This window comes from Ctenocephalides felis, unplaced genomic scaffold, assembly GCF_003426905.1.
Source record: "Ctenocephalides felis isolate EL2017-DRISC unplaced genomic scaffold, ASM342690v1 CF-g0.4_SCAFFOLD_01492, whole genome shotgun sequence".
NCBI lineage: Eukaryota > Metazoa > Arthropoda > Insecta > Siphonaptera > Pulicidae > Ctenocephalides > Ctenocephalides felis.
The window spans coordinates 42,851,107-42,875,996 of record NW_020537646.1 but is presented as its reverse complement, the minus strand read 5'-3'; the positions used below and the strand labels follow the sequence as shown (position 1 = coordinate 42,875,996).

The 24,890-nt window shown below is 28.9% G+C and overlaps 3 protein-coding genes across 4 annotated transcripts; 2 read left to right on the top strand and 1 right to left on the bottom strand.

Moving 5' to 3' along the window:
* Positions 1 to 4,241: 4,241 nt before the first annotated feature.
* On the top strand, positions 4,242 to 10,386 carry LOC113370453 (YTH domain-containing family protein 3-like). 2 transcript variants are annotated; one of them, XM_026611120.1, is made up of 5 exons: positions 4,242 to 4,443; positions 4,544 to 4,568; positions 6,168 to 6,503; positions 6,592 to 8,540; positions 9,976 to 10,386. In XM_026611120.1, the coding sequence occupies exons 1-5, from the start codon at positions 4,420 to 4,422 to the stop codon at positions 10,024 to 10,026; spliced, it is 2,385 nt and encodes a 794-aa protein (XP_026466905.1). In that variant the 5' UTR covers positions 4,242 to 4,419; the 3' UTR covers positions 10,027 to 10,386. The 2 variants fall into 2 exon arrangements, with proteins under 2 accessions (XP_026466905.1, XP_026466906.1); XM_026611121.1 differs by having other exon boundaries at positions 6,171 to 6,503; positions 9,976 to 10,385.
* A 1,195-nt stretch (positions 10,387 to 11,581) lies between these two features.
* On the bottom strand, positions 11,582 to 14,193 carry LOC113370509 (acyl-coenzyme A thioesterase 9, mitochondrial-like). Its single transcript, XM_026611182.1, has 7 exons — positions 13,986 to 14,193; positions 13,637 to 13,716; positions 13,327 to 13,572; positions 12,611 to 12,726; positions 12,330 to 12,552; positions 11,975 to 12,263; positions 11,582 to 11,915 (listed from the first exon to the last, which is right to left on the bottom strand). The coding sequence occupies exons 1-7, from the start codon at positions 14,042 to 14,044 to the stop codon at positions 11,606 to 11,608; spliced, it is 1,323 nt and encodes a 440-aa protein (XP_026466967.1). The 5' UTR covers positions 14,045 to 14,193; the 3' UTR covers positions 11,582 to 11,605.
* Positions 14,194 to 15,434: 1,241 nt separating this feature from the next.
* On the top strand, positions 15,435 to 23,644 carry LOC113370607 (zinc finger protein 675-like). Its single transcript, XM_026611301.1, has 11 exons — positions 15,435 to 15,567; positions 15,642 to 15,820; positions 16,044 to 16,261; positions 17,134 to 17,259; positions 17,494 to 17,738; positions 18,212 to 18,332; positions 18,819 to 19,011; positions 20,942 to 21,047; positions 21,416 to 21,596; positions 21,669 to 21,822; positions 23,287 to 23,644. The coding sequence occupies exons 1-11, from the start codon at positions 15,525 to 15,527 to the stop codon at positions 23,494 to 23,496; spliced, it is 1,776 nt and encodes a 591-aa protein (XP_026467086.1). The 5' UTR covers positions 15,435 to 15,524; the 3' UTR covers positions 23,497 to 23,644.
* The last annotated feature ends 1,246 nt before the right edge of the window (positions 23,645 to 24,890 follow it).

Below are 24,890 nucleotides of genomic sequence, written 5' to 3'. Positions count from 1 at the left end.
TAAGTCGAGCGCTAAACCCTATATGAACTTGCATTAATTGAATCACGTTTTTGAAGTAAAACTTCTTTAGGCGCGATATGGGTGTAAAAATTTTTAGGCGCGACACGGGGTGTAAATCGTACAAATGCAACGAAAACGCCAACGTGAAGTTGAATGAACACTACGACGCCGTAAGCGCTGATGTCGCGAGGATCCACTCCCGTCATGTCATGCGTAAGTCGAACGCGCTAAACCCTATATGAACTTGCATTAATTGAATCACGTTTTTTATGTTATGTCCTCATGGAATAAGACTTTTCTTAGAGAATAAATGTATCATGGAATATAATAAATTTATACTGAATCTCGTTGAAGACAAAATAATATCTACTGCCACGGATATTTGTGTAGGTTGACATGCGACATATCAACAATCATACATCGTCAGCAGTTTCACAAAAATCGGTATTGATACCGGGGCTTTGCCGTATGAAATAATTTTAGTTCTGAATAAATTTACATAATAACAACTAATATTGATGATATAGTAGTGATGGCTTAGCTAATGGTTGTGTAGGAAAATTAGTGTAAATAGAACGTGGGCGATAATGAGAACTTCTACGTTTTGGTTTGAATTTCCTGGTAAGATAGGTAACAAAATAAGAAGAAAGCTGCACATCAATATTCAAACTCTTAATCAGTAGGACAGCTGTGCGATTCTCAGGAATCTTCATCTATTCCAATGAATAGAAATAAAATCATATTTGTCAAAAGAAATCAGTTTCCTTTAGTGTCTGCTTGTGCACTCACAATACACAAATCACAAGGTGGTACTTTTGATAAAATTGTATATGAATACAAAAAAACATAATCAGCAGCTTCTATATGTTGCATTATCACGAGTTACCAACATTAATGGATTGTTCATCATTCTAAAACAACGACAAAAAAAAATTTATTATGGAAGAAAACGGCCAGCAGGATTAATGGACTTAAAAAATGAATTCCAAAGACTTTCAACTTGTAGATTAATAAAACAAGAAGAAAAATTGAGTGAGATAATAAGTTGAACGACATTTAATTGTTTTCCTTTAACTGCCAAAGTTTACGAGCTCATTTGCCTGATCTGCAAGATAAAGTGCTACAACGTTGTACGTTTTGTATTTTCGGAAACTTGGATTAATAATGAAGAACGAATTAATATTCAGAACTGTTACTGCGTTACTCAATACAAACGATCAAACTCAAGAGCAGGTGGTGTAGCTGTCTAATGTCTATCATTCATGTTCAGATACTCTTCATAATGCGACTCCTATGCAGTTTCTTGCGCCAAAAATATTACTGGATATTCCTAATGAAATTACACAAGTAGGTGATATTGCAGTTGTCCGCTGTATGAACACACAGAATCAAACATTGTTTATAGTCGTCCTTTAAATTTCTTTCTCCAATAAAAACATATCAAATATTATTGAATTGAACATCAGCAGTTACTTCATTTTTCTAATGAGGGTGCAAAACTTTTAAACACTAATCACAACGAGATACCATTAATTCTTGCTGGAGATTTCAATGTCAATTTTCGTTCAGAAGAATCTCAACCATTAATTGATTTTTTAAATAATAAATTTAATTTAACGATGAATAATTCTCCATTTGATTCAAACACAAGATATGGCTCGACTATTGATGCAGTTTTCTCCAGAAATGTACATAGTTTACAAAGCAAAATTTATGTCTCTCATTTTAGTTATCACAAACCTATTATATCATATATGAAATATGATAGCAATTAATCTATCGTTGTTGTTTTAAACTGTGTTATTGATGTTATGTGATTATTAATAAATGATTTTTAAAATTCAAATATGGTGTTTTTTTATTTTTATCTTAATTGTCTACTCATACAATATTAAAAGTTTTACTTCAATCGCGTGTGATCCTTACGCGCACTCTTTTTTTTTTTTACAAAAGAAGAGGTTACTGTATTATGTCCTCATGGAATAAGACTTTTCTTAGAGAATAATTGTGTCATGGAATATAATAAATTTATACTGAATCTCGTTGAAGACAAAATAATATCTACTGCCACGGATATTTATGTAGGTTGCCATGCGACAGATCAACAATCATACATTCGTCAGCAGTTTCACAAAAATCGGTTATTGATACCGGGAGTTTGCCGTATGAAAGAATTTTAGTTCTGAATAAATTTTACATAATAACAACTAATATTGATGTAAGTGATGGCTTAGCTAATGGTTGTGTAGGAAAATTAGTGTACATAGAACGTGGCGATAATGATGAACTTCTACGTTTATGGTTTGAATTTCCTGGTAAGATAGGTAACAAAATAAGAAAGAAAGCTGCACATCATATTCAAACTCTTAATATCAGTAGGACAGCTGTGCCGATTCTCAGGAAATCTTCATCTATTCCAATGAATAGAAATAAAATCATATTTGTCAAAAGAAATCATTTTCCTTTAGTGTCTGCTTGTGCACTCACAATACACAAATCACAAGGTGGTACTTTTGATGAAATTGTATATGAATACAATAAAACACATAATCAGCAGCTTCTATATGTTGCATTATCACGAGTTACCAGCATTAATGGATTGTTCATCATTTCAAAAAATTTTATCATGGAAGAAAACGGCCAGCAGGATTAATGAACTTAAAAACTGAATTCCAAAGACTTTCAACTTGTAGATTAATAACACAAGAAGAAAAATTGAGTGAGATAATAAGTTTGAACGACATTTAATTGTTTTCCTTTAACTGCCAAGTTTACGAGCTCATTTGCCTGATCTGCAAGATAAAGTGCTACAACGTTGTACGTTTTTGTTATTTTCGGAAACTTGGATTAATAATGAAGAACGAATTGATATTCAGAACTATTACTGCGTTACTCAATACAAACGATCGGACTCAAGAGCAGGTGGTGTAGCTGTCTATCATTCATGTTCAGATACTCTTCATAATGCCACTCCTATGCAGTTTCTTGCGCCAACAATATTACTGGATATTCCTAATGAAATTACACAAGTAGGTGATATTACACACACAGAATCAAACATTAATTATAGTCGTCCTTTACATTTCTCCCAATAAAAACATATCAAATATTATTAAATTTCTTCATCAGCAGTTACTTCATTTTTCTTATGAGAGTGCAAAACTTTTAAACACTAATCACAACGATATACCATTAATTCTTGCTGGAGATTTCAATGTCAATTTTCGTTCAGAAGAATCTCAACCATTAATTGATTTTTTAAATAATAAATTTAATTTAACAATGAATAATTCTCCATTTGAATCAACCACAAGATATGGCACGACTATTGATGCAGTTTTCTCCAGAAATGTACATAGTTTACAAAGCAAAATTTATGTCTCTCATTTTAGTTATCACAAACCTATTATATCATATATGAAATATGATAGCAATTAATCTATCGATGTTGTTTTAAACTGTGTTATTGATGTTATGTGATTATTAATAAATGATTTTTAAAATTCAAATATGATGTTTTTTTTATTTTTATCTTAATTGCCTACTCATACAATATTAAAAGTTTTACTTCAATCGCGTGTGATCCTTACGCGCACTCTTTTTTTTTATGAAAGCTTGAACTTTTGCTTGAAGTTGTTAATAAATTAGGTTCATTTCTACGAAATATATTTTTGTAAGTTTATCTATTTATCTGCTATATTGCAGCATTACATGAAATATCAAATGTAAACAATGAAAAATATACACTGCCTTTTTTTCTCTAAACTGATTTTTTGAAATATTAAATCAAATATTTATTTGCTCCATTGCTTGCTTGTATTGTAGTAGAAAAAAAAACAAGAAAAATTCATGCAAGAATATAAAAAACTTGGGTGCATTAAAAACGTGAAAACTGTTAAAACGTTAAAACGAAAGTTTGCATTTACCATAGATAAATAAACATCAACATAAAGTACAACATAGATAAATAAGTGTGTCACAGAAGTACAGTTTATCATAGAATGTATTGTACACGCAATCGTCGACATTGAATTACGCACATTAAATTAAAATTAATTCATGACAAATATAATTAATTAATAACAAGTGATTTAACGAAAAGCGAATACCAAATCATACTCTACTGAGATTCATATTTTGATCCCAAATATCTAAATAATTAATGCTTTCTCTGGCAACACTAAGAAATAACAAAACAAATGTGAAGAAATAATTTCTCCACGTATTCTTATTCTCTCCCATTAATGTCGGCCATTTATGATAACTTATTATCAATAACTATAATTTTCTAACTTAGTAAATAATAAAATCAATATATTGTTTATGGTGTAAAATTGACTGTTGAAGTATATTTGTGTGCTAAGATAAGTTTGTGTAATCTTAAGATACTGTATTGAAAAGACAATAAAATTGTGGCCAATGTCAGCAGGCGTGTCAGATCAGGTACAAAGTGTGAAATAATAATAAAATATGGTTAAAATAATGAAAAATTACTGGAAATATATTTAATAAATCTTCAATACTTCTTTTCATGAACTTATAGCGGATGAAAGGCCAAGGCAACCAAGGTAAAGTACACTTAATATTAGACTTTTTTGTTATTTCTGTTATTAAAATGAATTCTTAAGTTATTAACTATAAACTATACTAAATAATTATGAAAAATATTCTGTAGCTATTATAATATATTGTTTATGCAGATAATTATTTGTTTAACGTGATAAAAATAGTGAAATGTATAATGTTGAAAATTAAAAGTTGTGCAAAAATTTCTTTCCCCATTGAAGCAACAATGAACTAATATTAATCATATGATTATCAATTGCGTGCAATATTCGCTCTGAATGTTTTCTAACTTTCAAGTATTTTTTTTTTGTTTTATTTGAATTGTTTTGTGAGTTTTTAAAAATAATGTGATTGTTCTTTCTCTATTTAGACTTTAGTTCATTGATTTATTATTATCTGTTGTTATCAATTGAAACTTTTAACAATTATAATAGATTTTATTTTTGAAGAATTAGTTACAGAATATTTATGTTGGAATTATTATATATAAAGTAATATGACTGCTTTACTTTTGTGTCTACTTATTGAGAAAGTAAAAGTTTCAGAGAATAAAATGCACTTAAATTTCGGACTATCAATTCATCCAACGGCAAATATTGAATGAAATATGTTTGTCTTAATAAAACATCAAATATATTACAGTTTCATAACATCTTATTAAAATGTATTAAAATCATTCTCACAAGATATTATAAATTAGTGTTTTAGTAACAATTTTCATCAAGGAATACAAACAGAATAGATTGATTTAGACAAGTAGATTAGAAATAAGAGTCCTTATATTAAATAAGGATGAAGATTTAGTTATATCTAATGATTCCATTTTTATTATTATTTTTTTTTTGACCTAACATTAGTTACTAATGTACATAACTAATACAAACATTTATTTATATAGCATTTATTTTTCCTATTTGTTATTGAATAGTTTATTAGTTTGTAGTTTTTACTGTGAAAATGATGTCTAACACATGATGAATGACGTCTAATAAAGCATTACAAAATCTACTATTTGTGAGATATAAAAACTTATAGTTACTCTATAGACCAATATTTTGGCAAAAATAAATTAACTGCTGTTAACTACATTTGATTCAATAATTAACAACTATACTTTTATCTGACCTATTCAAATAAGACGTCATTTTCCTTGGGTTATTTGTTGAAAGTTTTTTTATTGCAAATTGATAAAATAATTGATTGCATTGAATAAATAATAATATTTGACAGATTTTTATGTTTAATTTTATATGCAATGATAAATCTAATCTGATTTAATAATATTAATGAGATATTACATATCTTGTACGTGACTTCCTTCAATTTAGCCCATTGTGCTCAACGTTTCCCAATACATTTTATTATGTATTTTGTTAATAACCAAACTTCAATTACGTTTATTATATGTTTTACCTGCATATTATAGAGACCATTTAATATTAAAATAAAAAAAAATAGTGTGCTATATCATAAATGACATAAATTATGTAATAGATCAAAAAGAATTTTGTTTGCTTTTATATTAAGCGTCTCGAATCAAATTTGATCAAGTAATAAAATATTCTTTATTACTTATGTTACTCAATCGTATTTGAAATTAGCAGAACATTTAGAATCTGGCGGCGGCAGCAGCGAAACTGATTTCGAATCATGGCGTCATCAAAGCGGCGGTGCATCGCATACTTCGAGCGTGAACAGCGGCAACCACACAACGAGCGGCGCGGCGGGCGCTTATTCGGCGACCAGCGGAGCGGATCATTACGGTCAGGCGGCCGGCTATTACGGCACGACTACCGCTGCGGGTACGGCCTATTCTTACCAGGCGTTCGGTGTTAGTGACGGCACTTGGTCTAATGGTACCGCTGCGGCTTCGGGCGGCGATCCCATGACATTTTTAGGTGGCTACGCTACTCATGATAGTTATGGTGGAGTCGATGGTTAGTTATGGAGTACACTATTTTTTTACTATTATGACGTCGTAGTGGAGACACTTGATCAGTCATATTTTGAATACTATTTTTTCAGCTTTTGCTCAGCCTTCAACTTTTAATTATTTTCCTGGCAACGGTGACTATTCTACATGGGGCTCTCATAATCAGCAGCGTAAGCCTCATTATGATGACTACTACCGTACAGATCAGAGTATGTATGCACAAAATCCTGGCTTGGGCATGCCTGATTCGAGTCTTGGGCTTAAAACAATGGAGCATGGTATGCAGAATCTTAATCTGGACATGCCCAACAGCCTTCATGGCAATCAAATGCTTCAAAATCCTTCAATGGGACAGATGGTTTCAACATCTATCGGAAATAAAGATAAAGATGGTTTGAAAGATAAAGACAATTTGGTTTTGAGCCATGGTGTTTCAAATTCTGCCCCTAAAAAGATGACATGGGCTTCCATTGCTAGCCAACCAGCAAAGCCTCAAATTAGTACTCAAAGCACAGGTTTGAAAAAGAAAGGACCTGGTATGCCACCACCACCTATGATTCCTGGGAAACATAACATGGATATTGGAACATGGGATACATCTAATAAAAATGGACCCAGTGTACCACCACCACCTCCACCTGTTCAAAATGTCCCTCCCTCTCCTACACCACCACCATTAACAACACCTGCTCCTGCACCTGTTCCAATAAAACAGCAAACATCTACAGCATCTATGAATAGTGCTCCTCCAGCAGTGAACAATGTTAGGCCTACATGGCAAGCAGTAACTGGGTTGACCCAAAATCAGCAAGGACCACAGGGAATACCTCACCTGAGGCCTCAATCAATGAATATGGCGAGGAATATATCACAACCAATGCAGGGTCAAACTCAACCACATATTATGCAGGCAAACCATGGATATCCTTCTCAACCAGTAATTATTCCTTCACACATGAACCAAAATATGAATATGCCTCCTCATGCAGGAATGCTTCCAATGACAGGAAATCCAGTACAAAGTGGGCCTATGGCCAATCAACAAGTAATTCAACAGCAACCCATTTCCCTTCCATTGGTTCCTCATCCAGTTTTAGATGAGTTGAGAGTGAAAAACAATTATAATCCTACAGAGTTTGATTTAACCGCTCCTAATGCTCGATTTTTTGTTATAAAGTCATATTCTGAAGATGATATTCATAGAAGTATCAAATATGAAATTTGGTGCTCAACAGAACATGGCAATAAACGATTGGACCAAGCTTATAGAGAGCGCGAAAAGGTTAATGGTGGCATGGTATACTTGTTCTTCTCTGTTAATGGATCAGGACATTTTTGTGGAATGGCACAGATGGTCAGTGCAGTGGACTATTCTAGCAATTCAAGTGTGTGGTCGCAGAATAAGTGGAAAGGGCAGTTTAAAGTGCGATGGATATATGTTAAAGATGTTCCCAATGTCCAGCTGCGCCATATTCGCTTGGAGAACAATGAAAATAAACCAGTGACAAATTCAAGAGATACGCAGGAGGTGCCACATCCTAAGGGTCAGCAAGTATTACGTATTCTGCATAGTTACAGACATTCTACATCTATTTTTGATGACTTTATTCATTATGAAAAACGCCAAGAAGAGGAAGATTCGAGGAAAGTGCCAGTGCAGCATGAAATGCAAAACAGTGGAAATTTTGATAATAAGGGCCATGGAGATTATGGGAATGATCATAAATCTTCACATCATGGAGGATATGATAAACATAGAGGAATGCGTGATCATCAAAATAATAGTAGTGGCAATTATCGAGATCGAGGTAATCATGATATGCATGGTGGATATCACCATGATAATCATCAAAGAATGGACAGAGATAATCATCATCAGAGGATGGATTCTCGTGATAATCATCATCAGAGAATGGACTCTAGAGATAACCACCATCAAAGAATGGACTCTCGAGATCACTATCGTGATGGACCACGAGGTCATAGGGATCATGATGGTGGTCATGGTGGTCACAGAATGCATCATGGATTGCATCCAAAGGTAAAAGATGATTATCTTAAAGTTTCATTTTATAATCACATTTGTTCATCCTTCAAATTAGAATAGTATAGAAATTATTAAATAAAATGACATTGTTTTAGTGATATATATATATATATATATATATATATATATATATATATTATCAAGAAATTGATACATTAATACATACAATCATACATTTCAACATCAAATTTATATATATATATATATATATATATATATATTAGGGTGGTCCTTAAAATGGTCATTTTCGAATTTCCTTGCTCCCAGGGGCTCAAATGGTTCCAAATTGATAAAAAACAATTCTCTGAAAGTTTTAGCTCTTAATATTAACTTTTAGATAGAGCGTAATTCAATCGAAGTTTGTATGGAAAGAGCATTGTTTTTTTTTTTTTTTTTTTTAATTTTTATTTTCAATAGCAATCAGAATACATGACTATTCTATGAGCTATTTGGCTTATGTCATTCACTCACACACATACACACACACTTGCAAACACACATATAAATTTATCGGATCAATATTACAATCATATTTAGAGAATCACTTCAATAAATAATTCAATTATTCTGTTCATATTATCTAAGGTTCCTCCATATTATCTTCGGGCAGCTTCTTCTTCAGTCTTCTTGAAGTTGATGTCTCAAGAAGCTGAGAGACTATATCGTTTGAATGATGTTGTAGTTTTTGAAAATGTTTTATACTGTTGATTTGTATTATTTTGTTTATAAAATCAATATGAAGATCGGAAAGAGCATGGAAAAAAATTTGAAAATTTTAAAAAAATGTTTTAGGTATAACTTAGCGACAAATGAATAAGTTTTATTCATTCATTTGTTCACTAAATTACATCCAAAAAACATTTTTAAAATTTTTGAAAAATTTTCCATGCTATTTGCATACAAAACTTTGATTGAATTGCGCTCTATCTAAACATTAATATTAAAAGCTAAAACTTTCAGAGAATTGTTTTTTATCTATTTGGAAGCATTTGAGCCCCTGGGAGCAAAGAAAATCGAAAATGACCATTTTAAGGACCACCCTAATATATATATATATATATATATATATATATATATATATATACATACATACATACATACATACATATATACACATACATATATACACACACATATATGTATAAGTTTTATCCTATTTTTTGTGTATAATTTTAACAATGTTTTATTTAAACAATTTATCAATTTACACTTTTCTCTTTAATGAATATTTCAACAATCAGATTACATAAAAATCTATAAGTTGACAGTGGGTATTAAAATCAAAAAAAAGAAAAAAAAGAAGAAGAAAATCAAAAAAGGATTAAATAAATTAATAACTGATAATTTAAATAATAATAATAATAATAATAATAATAGTAATAATGATTAAATTGATAAAACTAATTCTGTATGTTTTTATTAAATGTAGGATAGGGGAGAACATGGAAATAGAGGACGTGGACGTGGAAGAAATCAGTAAATGAACTGCTACCGAGTCTGTAAAGGAACAAACAATTAGTGTTATAAAATTGTCCTTTTATTTGAAATGTTAACTGTGGAGACGACATGGATTATAATAGTGATTAATGAGCAGTTCTTCACAGTGATATGTTTATACAAATTAAGTTTTAACTTGTTTTAAAAGAATACCCGTTCAACTGCGTGCTAAATTTAGACATTTCTGAAAAAATTGTTTTTTTTTCAGCAAATTAAAGTAAAAATGCGGACATATAGATCTTCAAGAAATTTATGAAAAGAACAATATTCCTACTCGGATTTATATGACTGTTGTATAAATTTTTGAAAAGTTTTATGGATAAGATGTGCCAGTTTGTATCAATTTCAGTTTTCCTAATATTAATTTTTCAACTTTTCATAAATGCACAACTGTGGACTCTTAAAGTGTGCAATTGAATGGACATTAAAAATATCATAAACTCAAAAAATAGTTGAATTTAAATAAAAAAAATTAGTGAATTTTTATAATGAAAATATAAACATTTGTTAAAGCATTATTTTAGACAAGTTGTACAACTCAAGTGCGTCATATAATTGTTACTGGTAACCAAAATGTGATTAGTGAATGTGAATTGAAAATTAACATAACCATTCAAAAATATCTTTGCAAATTAATGAATCATTTGAAGAGTATACTTCAGAAGAAAATATGACGCCTCAGTATGAGAAGAACATTACATAGTTGGAACAATGTGAAAAATTTATTTAGATATTGGCCTCCAAAGTGTGCTTATTTTTCATAAATACTAAGAAAAAATTTATTTGAAAATTATTTGGCTTAGGATCTTAACATATGTATACAAATAAAATTATTTTTAAGAAATGTTTTGAAATGTTTACAACGTGAAAGCTTTAGATGAAATTTATTCTTAGTAATTGTGATAATAACGCATTGTTAAAAATTTGTAATATAACATATATTATTAATCATCTTTTATTAGCTAATTGAGTTTTCACAATAAATGTTAATAAGGCTGCCAATTGTAAAGAGAAGATTATTTATTATAATCCGCTAAACTGTGACATCATAAACAAATGTAATTTTAATGAAGGGTATATTATTTAAAATTTTACAAGCCTGATTATAATGGTGACTAGTATTTGGCAGACAAGGATAATTGACTTTGATTTTTTTTTTGTTATTACTTTATTATGATTCACTAACTTATATTATTACACTATAATTGCTGTTTTAATGGGTATTGCATTATGATAATGAATATATTTAAAATAGTTACAGAATAAAAATGATTATATTACCATATTTTGTTGAACAATATTTTGCAATATATAAAATAAATTATGTTGCATTTATCCAGTAGTTATTTTTATTATTAAAAATACAACTTCTGCTATTATATATATATATATATATATATATATATATATATATAATAGCAGAAGATTATGAATCATATATATATCATATATATATATGATTCATAAATATTAGTCATAACAAGGACAATTATAAATAAGTTAAGTACAATATTGACAATGTTAAGTATTCCATTTGGCAAGAAAGTTGAAAACTATGGCATTTATACCCCTAATGTGTTAAGATTTTTTACATGTTGAAATCTTCTTCGACCATCAAGGTACATCATGGCTTCATGATAAGTTTTTGGAATAACCTGTTGCATTTTATCAGGAATGGAATATGTATAATGAAATACATTTGTTGTGTTGCTGGAGCCAGTATTTGGATCATATACATCAGTATAAACCACTATTTGCATATACTTAAGCTCTGTGTATACTATATATGCATGCATTCTCAGTAAAGAAGATACATCCACAGGCTTATGGAAACTGATATCACTGATGTGCTCTAACTTTGGCCGATGTTTACTGTAATTAAATTTTATGTTTTTTTTTTACTTATCTGTTACTATTTGTGAAATACTTACCTATGAAGATAACCTGCTGCCCATGAAAGTTCCAGAGCATGTCTCATCAAAAACCCACCAAATACTTTATTATGAAGATTTCGATCTTCTGGATGGGAAAAAACTAAATTTGATAACTTTGCATTTTCCATCCACATAGATGAAGGAGGTAAGCTACGTGAAGTAAAGGATTGATCATTTGTTTCTATTGTCTGTATGAACAAATCATGAATAGTACGCTGCTCTGATTCATTTGGTATGACCTTAAATAATGATTCTTGAGAAATTTTTTGCCTCCTCATCTTGCGATCTTAAATAATATTTTGAAATTGAAATAAATTGATTCATGAACTTATAGAATAAACACTCAAATTACTTAGGCCTCCTTCAAAGATTTGTCTCTCTTCATCTGTACTGGGTTGCAAAGGATTCACAACCGCTGCTCCAGTATTTGAAGGATTTCTAGCAGCCATTAAAAATAATGCACGAGTAATTTTTTGCCATGAACCATGGGATTGCTGTTCTAACCACACAACTACTTCTACTGATGATTTTCCTACCCAACTCACATGGCCTGACAACCTAATATCAGCATCATGCTAAAATTATATAATATATAGATTACAAATATATATACTCTAGTAACAAATATTATACCTTCGGTATATAATCTGTGAAATCTATTTCATCGACCAATACAGTTACTAAAGTATATGGCAATGGTATACCTTCCTGCAGATTTGGTATAACTAAATGCTTATTGACAACCCACACTAAAATTTATACAAAAACAGCAAATGTAAAGGGCTAAATAGTAAGTAAATAAATTAAAATGTGCACAAAAACTCTAGCAATTATGGTTAATGCTATTTTTGTTCAACTTGGAGTTTAGAAACAGCTATTTAAACATCAATTATTTATTTCTGAGATATAAGAGCAGAAAAATTCAAGTCATAAATGTGTTATTGACATTTTGTAACTTGAAACAAAACTTTACAAATAATCTATTCATCTAAGGTAACCAGAAGTCTCGTTTGGCCGGGATAAAAGCAATACTTGTCCCAGATTATCCCAGTTTTTTCGAAAATTAATAGGTAAATAAGCAAGAATTATGAAAACGATTAAGTGCTCACAAGACTCAAAAGCAACAAAAATATACAGATCGGAAATATAACATATAATATATCATAAGTAGAAAAGTCAAAATAATAATCAAATAATAAAATTCTTACTAAATCTGCAACTCTGATTAGAAAAAAAAATTATATAAGAAACTGTTTTTCTACTGTAAAATAAAAAAATATGGTCACCTTAATTCATCTTAAATCTATTTAAAAATATAGATGTATTTTATAGATGTATTTAAAGAATACCAGCAAATAAGTCCATATCCTCCATGAGCCTCCCTAATCTAACATGGCCTAAAAATGTTACATATTTATCTTGCAACGTAGTATCTGAGCTCAGAGGAATTACTGCAGAAGTAAAACTATCTTGCATTGAGCGACTAGGAAGTTCTGATTGAGATTTGGGTGTAAATTTTGCTAAGTGTTCTCTAGATTGTAATAATGGTTTAAAACCTGGTTCCACTCCCATAATTCTCATCAAACGGTTCTTCACTAAAATTATTTTAGTTAATCTCAATTTCAAAGCTATAGATAATTATGTATAAATAACAACTACCATCTTGCATAGTATCATTAGTTTCTTTAGTTTCTCTGGTAGAATTCAATGAAAGAAATCTGCACGCAGAATATTTTGGCCTAATTGAAAAATAATCAGTTATATTTTGCTACTATATAAAGATGTTATTATATTAAATTTAAATTTTCATATATAATACAAGAGTGTTTAAAAGTTCCCACTATTTAATGCGCAATGTGTATTTAAACATCGGAGTTATTTTGTAGGTCAAAAAAAAAATGATTTTGATAATTAAATAGGTCTTTCCAGATACTAGTAATAGGTAATAGTTTTTAACATATGCTTATTAATAACTACATCGGAAATTAATATATGTATTAAAACTAACGTTTTAAAGTATAAAGCATTTTCTAAATATCTGCAAACTGATTTAGTTATAATCGACATTTTTGACAATTAAGGATTAAACACTTCGAAAAAAATACACCAGTTTGATAAAGCAATAATAGTTATGGCACTAAAAATGAATCACATATTAAATAAATTAAAAATAAAATTCAATTCTAAGAAGTACTCTATTTCACAAGATTTTAAATGTGACAGACGATAAGTTTGACATTGACAGTTCTATACATATATGCAAGGCCATAGATAAGGAACTTATGGGCAAGGCCATTAAATCCAATCATAGAACACGAATCTAAAATCTGCAAAGATGTTGGACTATAATACACCAACATTCAAAAAAAGAAAAAAATGAAGCACCAAATCATAGATAAAAAAAGAGTATAAGCTCCAAATCACCAAATGCACCAACCACATTAATATGATTCCTACTTAATTAATATGATTTAACCATAATAAATGATCATGATTATGCTTATTTATCTATGATCATGATTCTTTTAAAACAGGCGCTCTGGTGTCCACTTGAAGAACTGTAAAAGACATGACATATGAAATCATATTCCAATATTGATAGCATATTGATAGCATATTATATCATATATAGCATTATTATATCATATTCTAATATTGTCTAGGTATTTCAATAAATGATACTTGAAGTTTTATAGAGTATATGAAAGTATGCAAAAGCCAGTTTTTATTTTCACTCTAAATAAGCCCCACACAAATATTTATATATTTATTTTAAATATCCACTGGGTAAAGGATTTTGTTCTTTGGGATATTTGCGATAAATAATTAAATAGTTGTTATCATTATTATTTATAATGATTTAAATATTTACATAAAAAAGATGTTTTAGATTAAATTAGATGTATGTAAAGAGATCCGCTACTAATATCAAAGTGATTACAAAAATTATCTTAATAATATCCAAAACCACATTGTTAAAATATTTTTTTTTGTTTATTCTTATATTATTGATAAATTAATTTAACTTCTAATTTTGGTTTATATTTTTTTTTCTTCAATTCATATTGATTATTAATTAAAAATTATCTTTTGCTAGTCCGCCATTTTGATACAGTCCGCATCAAATTATTAGCTTTTTCAGTTTGACGTTTTCTCCTGTTTGTGTATAAATTTTGCGTGCGGCTGTAAATACACTATTACGAATCTGTCGCAACAAAAATAATGTTTTAAATTATTTAATTTATATTTAATTGCTATACAAATATATAATTGAGATGAATGTTGCAAGATCAAAACATTTGCAAGAATTAAATAATTATATGAATGAATAAAATATATTTTGATTTTATATAAAACAATATTTTGATGTCTTAATAATTTCTTTAGAATAAATAATAAATTTGCCACTGTTCTAATTGTTGTGAAGCAATAATATTAAAATTATCAGACACATACTACACTAGTTTGTTGGTTATTGTATTGTTTCTTCTTGTGCTATGTATTTATAATTTTTAATGAATTGTGTACATAAACTTCTAAATCAACAATGGAGGAAGCAGACTTGATCGAATTAAAACTTGAGGGAATAGGTCAAATTAATTTCCTACGATAAATTTTTCAACATCAAAGTAACTATTTAATTCATCATTTATTTTAATTATAGATGAACTTGATATAAAAGATGGACAATTAGTTATAATAAAAGATGCATTTAAGCAAAAAGACAATGAGAACATAAAATTTGATAACTGTATCACTGCATTTCAAGAGGAAGTTGAAAGTTCACAACCTAAAGTTAAAAAACATCGATCAAGAGTAAATGTAATTTCGAATGAATGCCAGGTACTTTTTTTTTATGATTTATAATATTAATTAATGAGAATTTTGAGTTCAAAAGATTCCTGAGAAACATTCATATTGTTTTTATTATTTTAAACTATGCACAATGAGATTTTGAAAAAATGTCATGTTTAAGTTAATGAGTTAAATTTTGAATACTCAAATGTTGTATAAAATATTATCAATTTTTATATTATGTAATGAATTTTTCAATATCAAATTATAGGAATCTATGAAGAATTATATAAAAGCACAATCAGAATGTGAAGACGATAGTGAATGTGAAACTGACATATGTTCTGATGAAGAATTAGAAGGTGTTTCTGACTCAGAGAAAAATGATGATGGTTCACTTAATGGGACGAAGCCAAGAGATAGTTGGGACACATATCCTTGGCTATGTACTGTTTGTAGTAAGAAGTGTGAGACGGTTATGGAATTAAGGTAAATGGTCAATGGTCAACATTTATTTATATGTTTTGTTTTTAAAACTTGTATGCTTGATGCTAGTGAAAAGAAAATAATACACAATGAAATAAAAAACATACTACACAAAATTCAATAAATGAAACAAAATATACTCAATACGAAAGAATAAAAAAATCTAACATAATACTAAATAATTAATTTTGAAGTATGTGATATAACATTGAAAAAATTAAGTGAACTGCCTTTTACTGCAAATTACAAAATTTTGTTTAAAAAGTTTGGTATAGAATAATAAAACGTAAACCTTATCCACTATTAATTCACTATTGGCATTAAAATTAGCCATAAAATTAGATAAAAACTCTTTTGCTAATATGAGTTAATACAAATTAAAAATATTTACAAAATAACTAAGATTTATTATTATTTCAATAATACTAATGAAGAATGTTGGCCAAATGTCTGCACAATTGCCAATTTTCACTGGTGGAAATTATATTTTATTAATTGAACAGTTACATACAGAATAAACCAATACAGAACAAAAACAATACTTCTTATTTTTTATGTTATTTATGCATATGTTTGTACAGCAATCAATAAAACATGTACTGCAATTAGCAGTCAATATAATCATATCTAATGTGTAGTATTTCACAGTTCTCGATCTGTTCTCAATTGCAATTATTACAAAAGTAATTATGTTGTATTTATATTTTAATTTATAATAACATACTTAACTCAAATATAAGATTAGTATGATTGTGAAGAATCATACTGAGGATAGATATTTAACTAGAAAGAGAGTGCATGCAGTTTTAAAAATCTTTTATATTAAATTTTTATTGCTGCTTCTTATTCATGTCATAGTTGATATTACATTTTAGATCACATTACTCAGAAATACATCGCAGTTCTCCAAAGTATATGTGTGCAGATTGTACAAAGCCATATAATAAATATCACACATTTATCAGTCATGTGCGGGCACATAGAATTCATCTGAGATTTTGGTGAGTTTAGGTACCTTTTTCAATCGTAATTTATATCAATCCCTTTTAAGTACATTGGGTGTTTAAATGGTTATATAGACATTAACATTTTTGTCAAATATAACAATTATAAGTTATGTTATTAATATCTATAAAACGAAATTACATAAAAGTTATAAAATGCTTCATTTCAAAATATATTCAAGATATGATCATGAATAATTATGCAAACTTTTAATTTTTATCTGTTTCTAGTTGTGACATGTGCAGTAAATACTTTGCGAATCGCAAAACTTTAGGTTTGCATAGGTCCCAACACTGTGAAAAAAGGCCTTATATTTGTAGAAAATGTGGAAAAGGTTTTAGAGCACAATCAGCTTTGCAAGTTCATTCTCGTGCTCATTTGCCTGATGAACTAAAAAATAAATATCATTGTGATCTATGCCCCAAGAGATTTGGTACTAAGCCTAACCTTATGGCTCATAAAAGAATACATTCAGGTAAGATTTATTTGCATTATTCTAAAAAAAGCTACTAAATGGGTATAAAATTTGATAAATGTCAAGTAAATAATTCAAATTAAAATTAAATACAATTAATGACATTAATACAAGATTTGGATTAATTAAATGTCCTCCTTCACATTCAATGTACATTTTGAGGAAAAGTTCTATGTATTGCATTTATATGAATCTTATTTGATTTAGTCTTCAAATAAATCTAATTACATAATTGCTTATTTCTTTTTTTAACCCATTGATTTTTTGCATTCTGTCACAACACTCAATTTATGAATATAAATGTTTACTGAATGTTTGAACAAGTTGTATAATTATATATACAAAATAATATTTTAAAACAATGTGAAATTTATAATATTTAGGTACTAAACAATAAGATATTCCCCATTAAGTTTTAAATAATTACTAAATGATAAAATGATAAATATAGAACTACAACGTAATTATTTCAGGCATTAGGGATTACACATGTGACCAATGTGGTAAAAGTTTTATTCAGAAAGGGAATTTAGATAACCATATGTTAACCCATATGAATTATAGACCATATAGCTGTGATATATGTGGAAAAGCGTAAGTATATATTTTTGGTTATTTACATTCACATTAAATTATTAATGATTTATCAAATTGTTAAATTGTTAATAATTTATCAAACTTTTTTTTTAAATATTGAAGGTGGTATTCTGGTATGGGACTATGGAAATTTTTTAAATAGAAAAATTAAATGTTGATAGTTTTCTCAACGTTCGTACATATTTTAAGTAATTTAACAGCTAGGAGTTTATATTGAAAAATTCATTGATCTAGAATAATATTACTATGGTATGATTTACGGACAAGTTAATTTTTTTTTCATAAAATAGCAGCTGCTGATCAATCAGCCATATCTCCGAAAATAATTTTATTTTTTGAAAATCTTGCACACAAATTCTTGAGCAGAGAATTTGAAAATATAAAAAAAGTATTTTAAAAAAAATCTAGACCAGGATTGAAAAAAAGATTAGAAACTAATAATAGTAATAATAATGACTAAAAGTTTTATATTTAAATTTGTAGATTTAAAACTGCCATGAGGCTCAAGAAACATGAAACCGTACATTCTGGTCTTAAACCTCATCAATGTGATGTGTGTGGAAGACAATTTAGAGAGAGGGGCACTCTTAGAGAACATCATAGAATTCACACTGGAGCTATGCCGTTTTCTTGCGAATTTTGTGGGAAATGCTTCAGATTCAAAGGCGTACTGACGGTAAAATATTGCTTTATTATGTAGTTGATTTTTAAATTATTTTTAACTTCCCAAAAGAGAAGTTTGTTTTCATAAAAAATCCGATTCGCTAATTTTATGTTTTCTCGACGTTTCAAGCCATTCTGAATCGAATGAGATCAAATTTGGAAAAAGTTTGTGTGTGTGTGTATGTGAACAGATTTTTTGCCGTAAATCAACGTTATCTCAAAAACGGCTTGGCCGATTTCGAAAATTTAAAAGCCATTCGATGTATCTCGATGAGAACCAGCATTTATCCATTTTGCGCGACGATCAGCCAAGTCGTTCCTTTGTAAATGGCAGAAAAATTTTTCCTCCACGTTTTAGCTCTTAATTCTGAATAGATTTTAAAAAGTCAAAAACTGTTCGAAAAATATTGGTTGGGAATGATACTGATTAATTTTAGGTAAAAATCGACCGAGCCGTTTTTCTGTAATTAACTGTTGAAAAAACAAAAATTGCCGATTTTTATAAAACTTTTTTTGGCAATAGATATCATGGTCTTATCAAACGTACTAAAATGATTAATGTTAAAAATTCATCAAAGTTTGAAAAAATATTATAGTCAAAATTTGTGTCAAAAGTTGCTTTTGTGATGCAATGAGTCAAACCTACAATTACCTACAATTCAAGAACATATATCAATGGTTGCCATTAATCATAAGAACAGAATTGACGTCCTAACCTGTCATGTCATTTATACCAGGAAGGCCAGCTGACCAGTATCAAAAAAATAAAAATACCCGGAGACCTAATATAATTTAATTAACTATAATACTTTCATTTTACTACATTTTATTGTTTTTTCCCCTTTTGGTTTTAGTTTTTTTATTATATCAGCTCTAGTAGATACTCCTCTGGGGGTATCTAGATAAATAAATAAACGGGGGTATCTACTAATTTGTAAATCACAAATTGTAAACAACTCGTCAGCATTCTCTGCTAAAAGTAGTTATATATACAGATGGCAGAATAAAATTAAAATTTAAAAAATAATGAATCAAACATTGTCAATTCATTAAAATTTAAAATAATAAAATAAAAGCGTACGAGCACGTGCCGGTGCAATATAATTAATTAAAACTGTAATTAAAACTATAGTTAATTTAAATGTGTTTGAGAAAATTTTATTCGAAATTGCAATGATTAGATGTAATTAAAAGCGATAACTTTATTTTTGAAATAAACAGTTGAAAATTTTATCTAAATATCTAAATTTGAATTTTGGTTGATTAGTCAAATCTTAGACATTTCGAGAAGTTCCTGCCTTAAGGCTATATGCCACTTTCAACTAGTTCATTCTAATTTTTGTGTAAGTATGTGTTTCAATCCTTTGTATCATTAAGGAAAAAATATGCATGTGTGCATCTGTAAGTGTGTATGTGTGATATACATTTATTTCAAAGGATTGGATTAATTAATTTGAATGGTTAAAATTTTTTATAAATTCTCAGAGCTCTTTTATTTTTGGAAAAATCGGTTGCATTCATGATAGAGACTAAAGCGGCATACAAAGTATAACAGTGTTATCAAAAATTATTCCATTTCTGTTCTGGTGCCAAATCACTGCACTCGAGCTTCAGAGCTGATTTTTTGGATAACGACTCAGACTGCTTGATCTGAAGCGCGACTTAATAAAATATTTAAAATACCCATTTAATATTTCAGATTGTTACCATCCTTATAATATGTATCTGGTCTATAAAACAAAATTCTGCACCATTCTTGCGCACTATTTTGTAAAAATAAAAGATAAAAATAAATATCGTTTATAATAATTATATAATATGTAATATATTATATATTTAATATAATAGCAATAATACATTTTGTTATTTCATTGTATAAATTATATTATTTATATATATATATATATATATATATTATATTTATATTTATATTAATATTTCAGACTCATCGCAGGCAGCATACTGGTGAACGTCCTTACTCATGTCTTGAGTGCCAACATCATTTTACAAATTGGCCAAATTATAACAAGCATATGAAAAGAAGACATGGTAATATTAATAGCAGTTGTAAATCTAGATATAAAACAATATACAATATATAATTATAGAGAAAAAACACATGTTGAAATAATTGCAACTAATATAATAAATCACATGATACTATTGAAGGAAAACAAAAATAGTTGGAAAAAAATCACAATATGGGTAAAAAATTTTACTCATATTGTGATTTATTTTTCAACTATTTTTGTTTGGGTAAATTTTTTTACCTATATTGTGCTTTATTATTTGCTTTATGCTTTACTATTTCGGTTATGTAATATTTTTCTAGAACTAAGAAGTCTCGCGATTTTTATTAGATAACTTTGCTATTTACCACAAGTTTAGTAGTGATTAAAATTATTAATTCATTTCAGGTATAAACACCAGTGTAACTGTGAGAAAACCGCAAACAATACCACCAACTGGAATGCCTGACCGATCTAATATGATGCATATAGTTCCTACTATTCACAATAATATGCAAGGAACTATAGTTGTACCGCAACATGATAATTCGGAATTTATTATACCCACGATAATGGAAGAATCTCAGGAGTAAGAAAATTAACTTATTTTTGATGTATTAACTTTTATTATAATGAAATAATAATGTACTTTCTTACACAGTGTGATAACTAATTCAAACACAACTCAATACATTAATCAAGATAATCAGACAACCTATAGCATAACAGCGCAGCCACAAATACATGTTGCTTCAATAGCAGAAGCAGTCAGAAATCAACAACATGTTGTACTGCAACAAAGTTTAAATGCACAGGTAATTCAATATTTTATAACAGAAAAATTATGTTAAACTTTAGACTGAAGTAATCTTTGACAGAAGACTACATTTTGCAAGCTGCTTTCAGTTTCATTGAATTGTTTAACATTTTATTAATTTTAATCTGACTTAAAAATGCTTAGTTAAGCGTAATGGAATTTTTTTTAGAGAAGGTTTGTTCAAGTATTAAAATGCTGAATTAGCAAAATGTATTTGTAATGAGTAAATTTTTGACTGACTGCGAAGATAAAATTGTTCTATTTCTAGAACTAGATCTATAATTTCAGTAATTTCTAACACATCATTGAATTATTAATTGGCTTCCCAAAGTAGTAGTTTGTTTTCGCGAAAAAACCGATTTGTTAATTTTAAGATTTTTCGACGTTTCAAGTCATTCTGAATCCAATGAGATCAAATTTGGGAAAAGTATTGTGTATGTGTGAATGTGAGCTTATTTTTGACCTTTCGTCGACGTTTTCTCAAAAACGGCTGGACCGATTTCAAAAATTTAAAAGCCATTCGATGTATATCTCGATGAGGACTCACATTAATTAGTTTCATCGGCAACGATGGGCCGAGCCGTTTCTTTGTAATTAAATGTTGCAAAAAATCTTACGTAGACGTTTTAGACCACAGCTTTGAATCGATTTTAAAAATTCAAAAACTGTTCGAAAGATTTGGTTGGGAATCGCATCCATTAGTTTTTGTTAAATATAGCCTGATGAAGTTCCGTACAGAGATAGATTTCGTAGTCTACGAGAAGCGCGCTTAAATTTGAATTTTTATAATACAAACTGGCGGCATTATAAAAATTCATCAAAGTTTATAATTTCGTGAGTTTGAGCGATTCTTATCAGAATATATGCGGAAGCATCTGTACGTTCTATGGTGTTTACATCTTCACTCAAATAAAATATTTTTTTTGAAATATGAAAAAGATTAAATAAAATATGTTAAACAACTTAATTCAATTTTTGCTATTACATATAAATATGTTTCAAAGATTTCAATTATTTTTAAAGAAGACTAAATCATTATTTTCGAAATAAACAGTTAAACATTTTATCTATTATATACTTAGGCTATTATTTACACGTATCGGGAAGCTTATTATCTTTTAGCGCCAAATGCTACTTACAACTAGTTAAATTATAGTAGTAGTGCATAACAATGGGCTATTTTCAATTGGAAACATATTTTTGATCTATATCTTCGAGTGAAAATTGACATCGCTGCTGTACAATGCCACGATGACAATTCGAAGTCACGACCGTGCCACACGAGTCCGTGAGCTTAATCGTTTTTCAGTTAGAAAATTTTAGTTTTTATTATGATATATTATTAAGTTAATTGAAATTTTAATCGTTAATTGATACTCACGTTTATATCTTCAGTTCTTTTTATACATATTTTAAGTGGTACAAATTCACATCCGAATTATATTAATTTTATATATTTTAGTCATTTCAGCTGATAAACACTCAACCAGCTCACAGTCAATTGATCTCAAATGGAATGGTGTGTTCGACAGCCTATGCAACCACACCAATTGTTAACTATATTGGCTCTGCAGGAACTGCGGCTGTACTTGGGATATACAATCTCCAAGGGCTCGATATATCTACAACTGATTTATTACAAACTGGCAGCACAATACAAGGTCATAGATAGGATTAGATTATACATGCCCCAATGCCATAAGTCTGTGAAAAAAAAATTTTAATTGATTCAATCGAACGTAATTAATCTTATTCTCTATACTATATAAATAGTACATAGCGAAGCTAATTTATGATTATCAATATTGTTACTTTGTCATATGTTCCACATAAATGATTGTACTATTACTATTATTATTGGTGCTCTGTCCGAAGGCAGGTCATACATGAGCACCACATTTGATTTTTTCCGTACCGTGTCTTGTGCCTTGGCTTTCAGTGCTCATTATCAGTATTTTTTCTTCCAGCGGAAGTTGTCCACAATCAGAAGTTTATTCGTCTTCGTCATTTCAGACTCTCTATTTTTCCTTTGAGGACGGCATGCAATAGATATTCTTTTCCTAATAAGAATTTTACTAGATCTATAAGCACAATAATTAGTATCTTATATAAAACTCATGACCGCATTTTTTTTTCAAGAGTGTAATGTACTTGTTTTTTAATAATGACTAAAATAGTGCAGTAAACGGAGCGTTTTAGGTCTGAATTTTTTTACTGTGCTCCGAATTGAATGAAATTTCGGAATTAGGTTCATCTTACCCTCAAGTTCAAAAGTGAAAACATTTCGGGTTGCGCCATCACCCCCCGGGGGATGACACCCCTTCTCAATGGCGTAATTATATTTTTTCAAAAAAACGTCGGAAATCGATAGAAGAACTAATTATAAGAATAAAATGTCTTCTATAGTTTTTCAAAAAACTAATACTTTTCAAGTTACTCGCCACTAAAGATTCATATATTTTTGACGTTTTTCTTCGTTTTTTTGCAAATATCTCCTAAAATATACATTTTAACAAAAATCATGTAATGAACAAAATAATGTCAATAAAAATCTTAATAAATCGGTATTACATAAAGTGTTCTAGGAAAAATATTAAGCAAGATTTGATAGAGCAAAGTCGTTTTTTATTTCGTTCAAGATTTAATTGTTGTATTTAAAGCATCTAGTGTCGAGGTTTTACATTTTATGCATTTCGGTGAAATTGGGTTTTATAGTGCTCAACATAAGCTTTAAAATGAGTGCTGTTACAAGTTTTTTACGTGTAAAATGAGTGAGCTATCATGCAAATAAGAAGCATATACGAAGATTTTTTCTTTTAAATCATATGGTTTAATGAGCGCTATTTCCACCAGAATTAAAGTAATTCACATTTCATCTAGAATTCACTTCATTATAGATATCTTGATAGATTCTAGCAGACTCACTACTTTAGTACAAACTATTTCAGAAAACCCACGATTTTATAAAAACTTTTTTTCTCCATTTTTTTTTAAAATCGAAATTATTTTCATTATATCTCAAAAATAATAAAAGATACGTTTAAAGCATATAGATAAAAATCAAAA

What these genes read in the sequence shown, in the direction of transcription:
- LOC113370453 (XM_026611120.1), top strand. Translation starts at nt 4,420, where the DNA reads ATGTCAGCAGGCGTGTCAGATCAG. An exon ending in CAGCAGGCGTGTCAGATCAG is followed by an intron (nt 4,444 to 4,543) that starts GTACAAAGTGTG and finishes ATGAACTTATAG; the next exon opens with CGGATGAAAGGCCAAGGCAA. An exon ending in GAAAGGCCAAGGCAACCAAG is followed by an intron (nt 4,569 to 6,167) that starts GTAAAGTACACT and finishes ATTTGAAATTAG; the next exon opens with CAGAACATTTAGAATCTGGC.
- LOC113370509 (XM_026611182.1), bottom strand. Translation starts at nt 14,044, where the DNA reads ATGTCGATTATAACTAAATCAGTTTGCAGATATTTAGAAAATGCTTTA. An exon ending in TAATGATACTATGCAAGATG is followed by an intron (nt 13,573 to 13,636) that starts GTAGTTGTTATT and finishes AAATAATTTTAG; the next exon opens with TGAAGAACCGTTTGATGAGA. An exon ending in GCAGCAGGTTATCTTCATAG is followed by an intron (nt 11,916 to 11,974) that starts GTAAGTATTTCA and finishes ATTTAATTACAG; the next exon opens with TAAACATCGGCCAAAGTTAG.
- LOC113370607 (XM_026611301.1), top strand. Translation starts at nt 15,525, where the DNA reads ATGGAGGAAGCAGACTTGATCGAATTAAAACTTGAGGGAATAG. An exon ending in TGTGATATATGTGGAAAAGC is followed by an intron (nt 18,333 to 18,818) that starts GTAAGTATATAT and finishes TTAAATTTGTAG; the next exon opens with ATTTAAAACTGCCATGAGGC. An exon ending in AACAAAGTTTAAATGCACAG is followed by an intron (nt 21,823 to 23,286) that starts GTAATTCAATAT and finishes TATATATTTTAG; the next exon opens with TCATTTCAGCTGATAAACAC.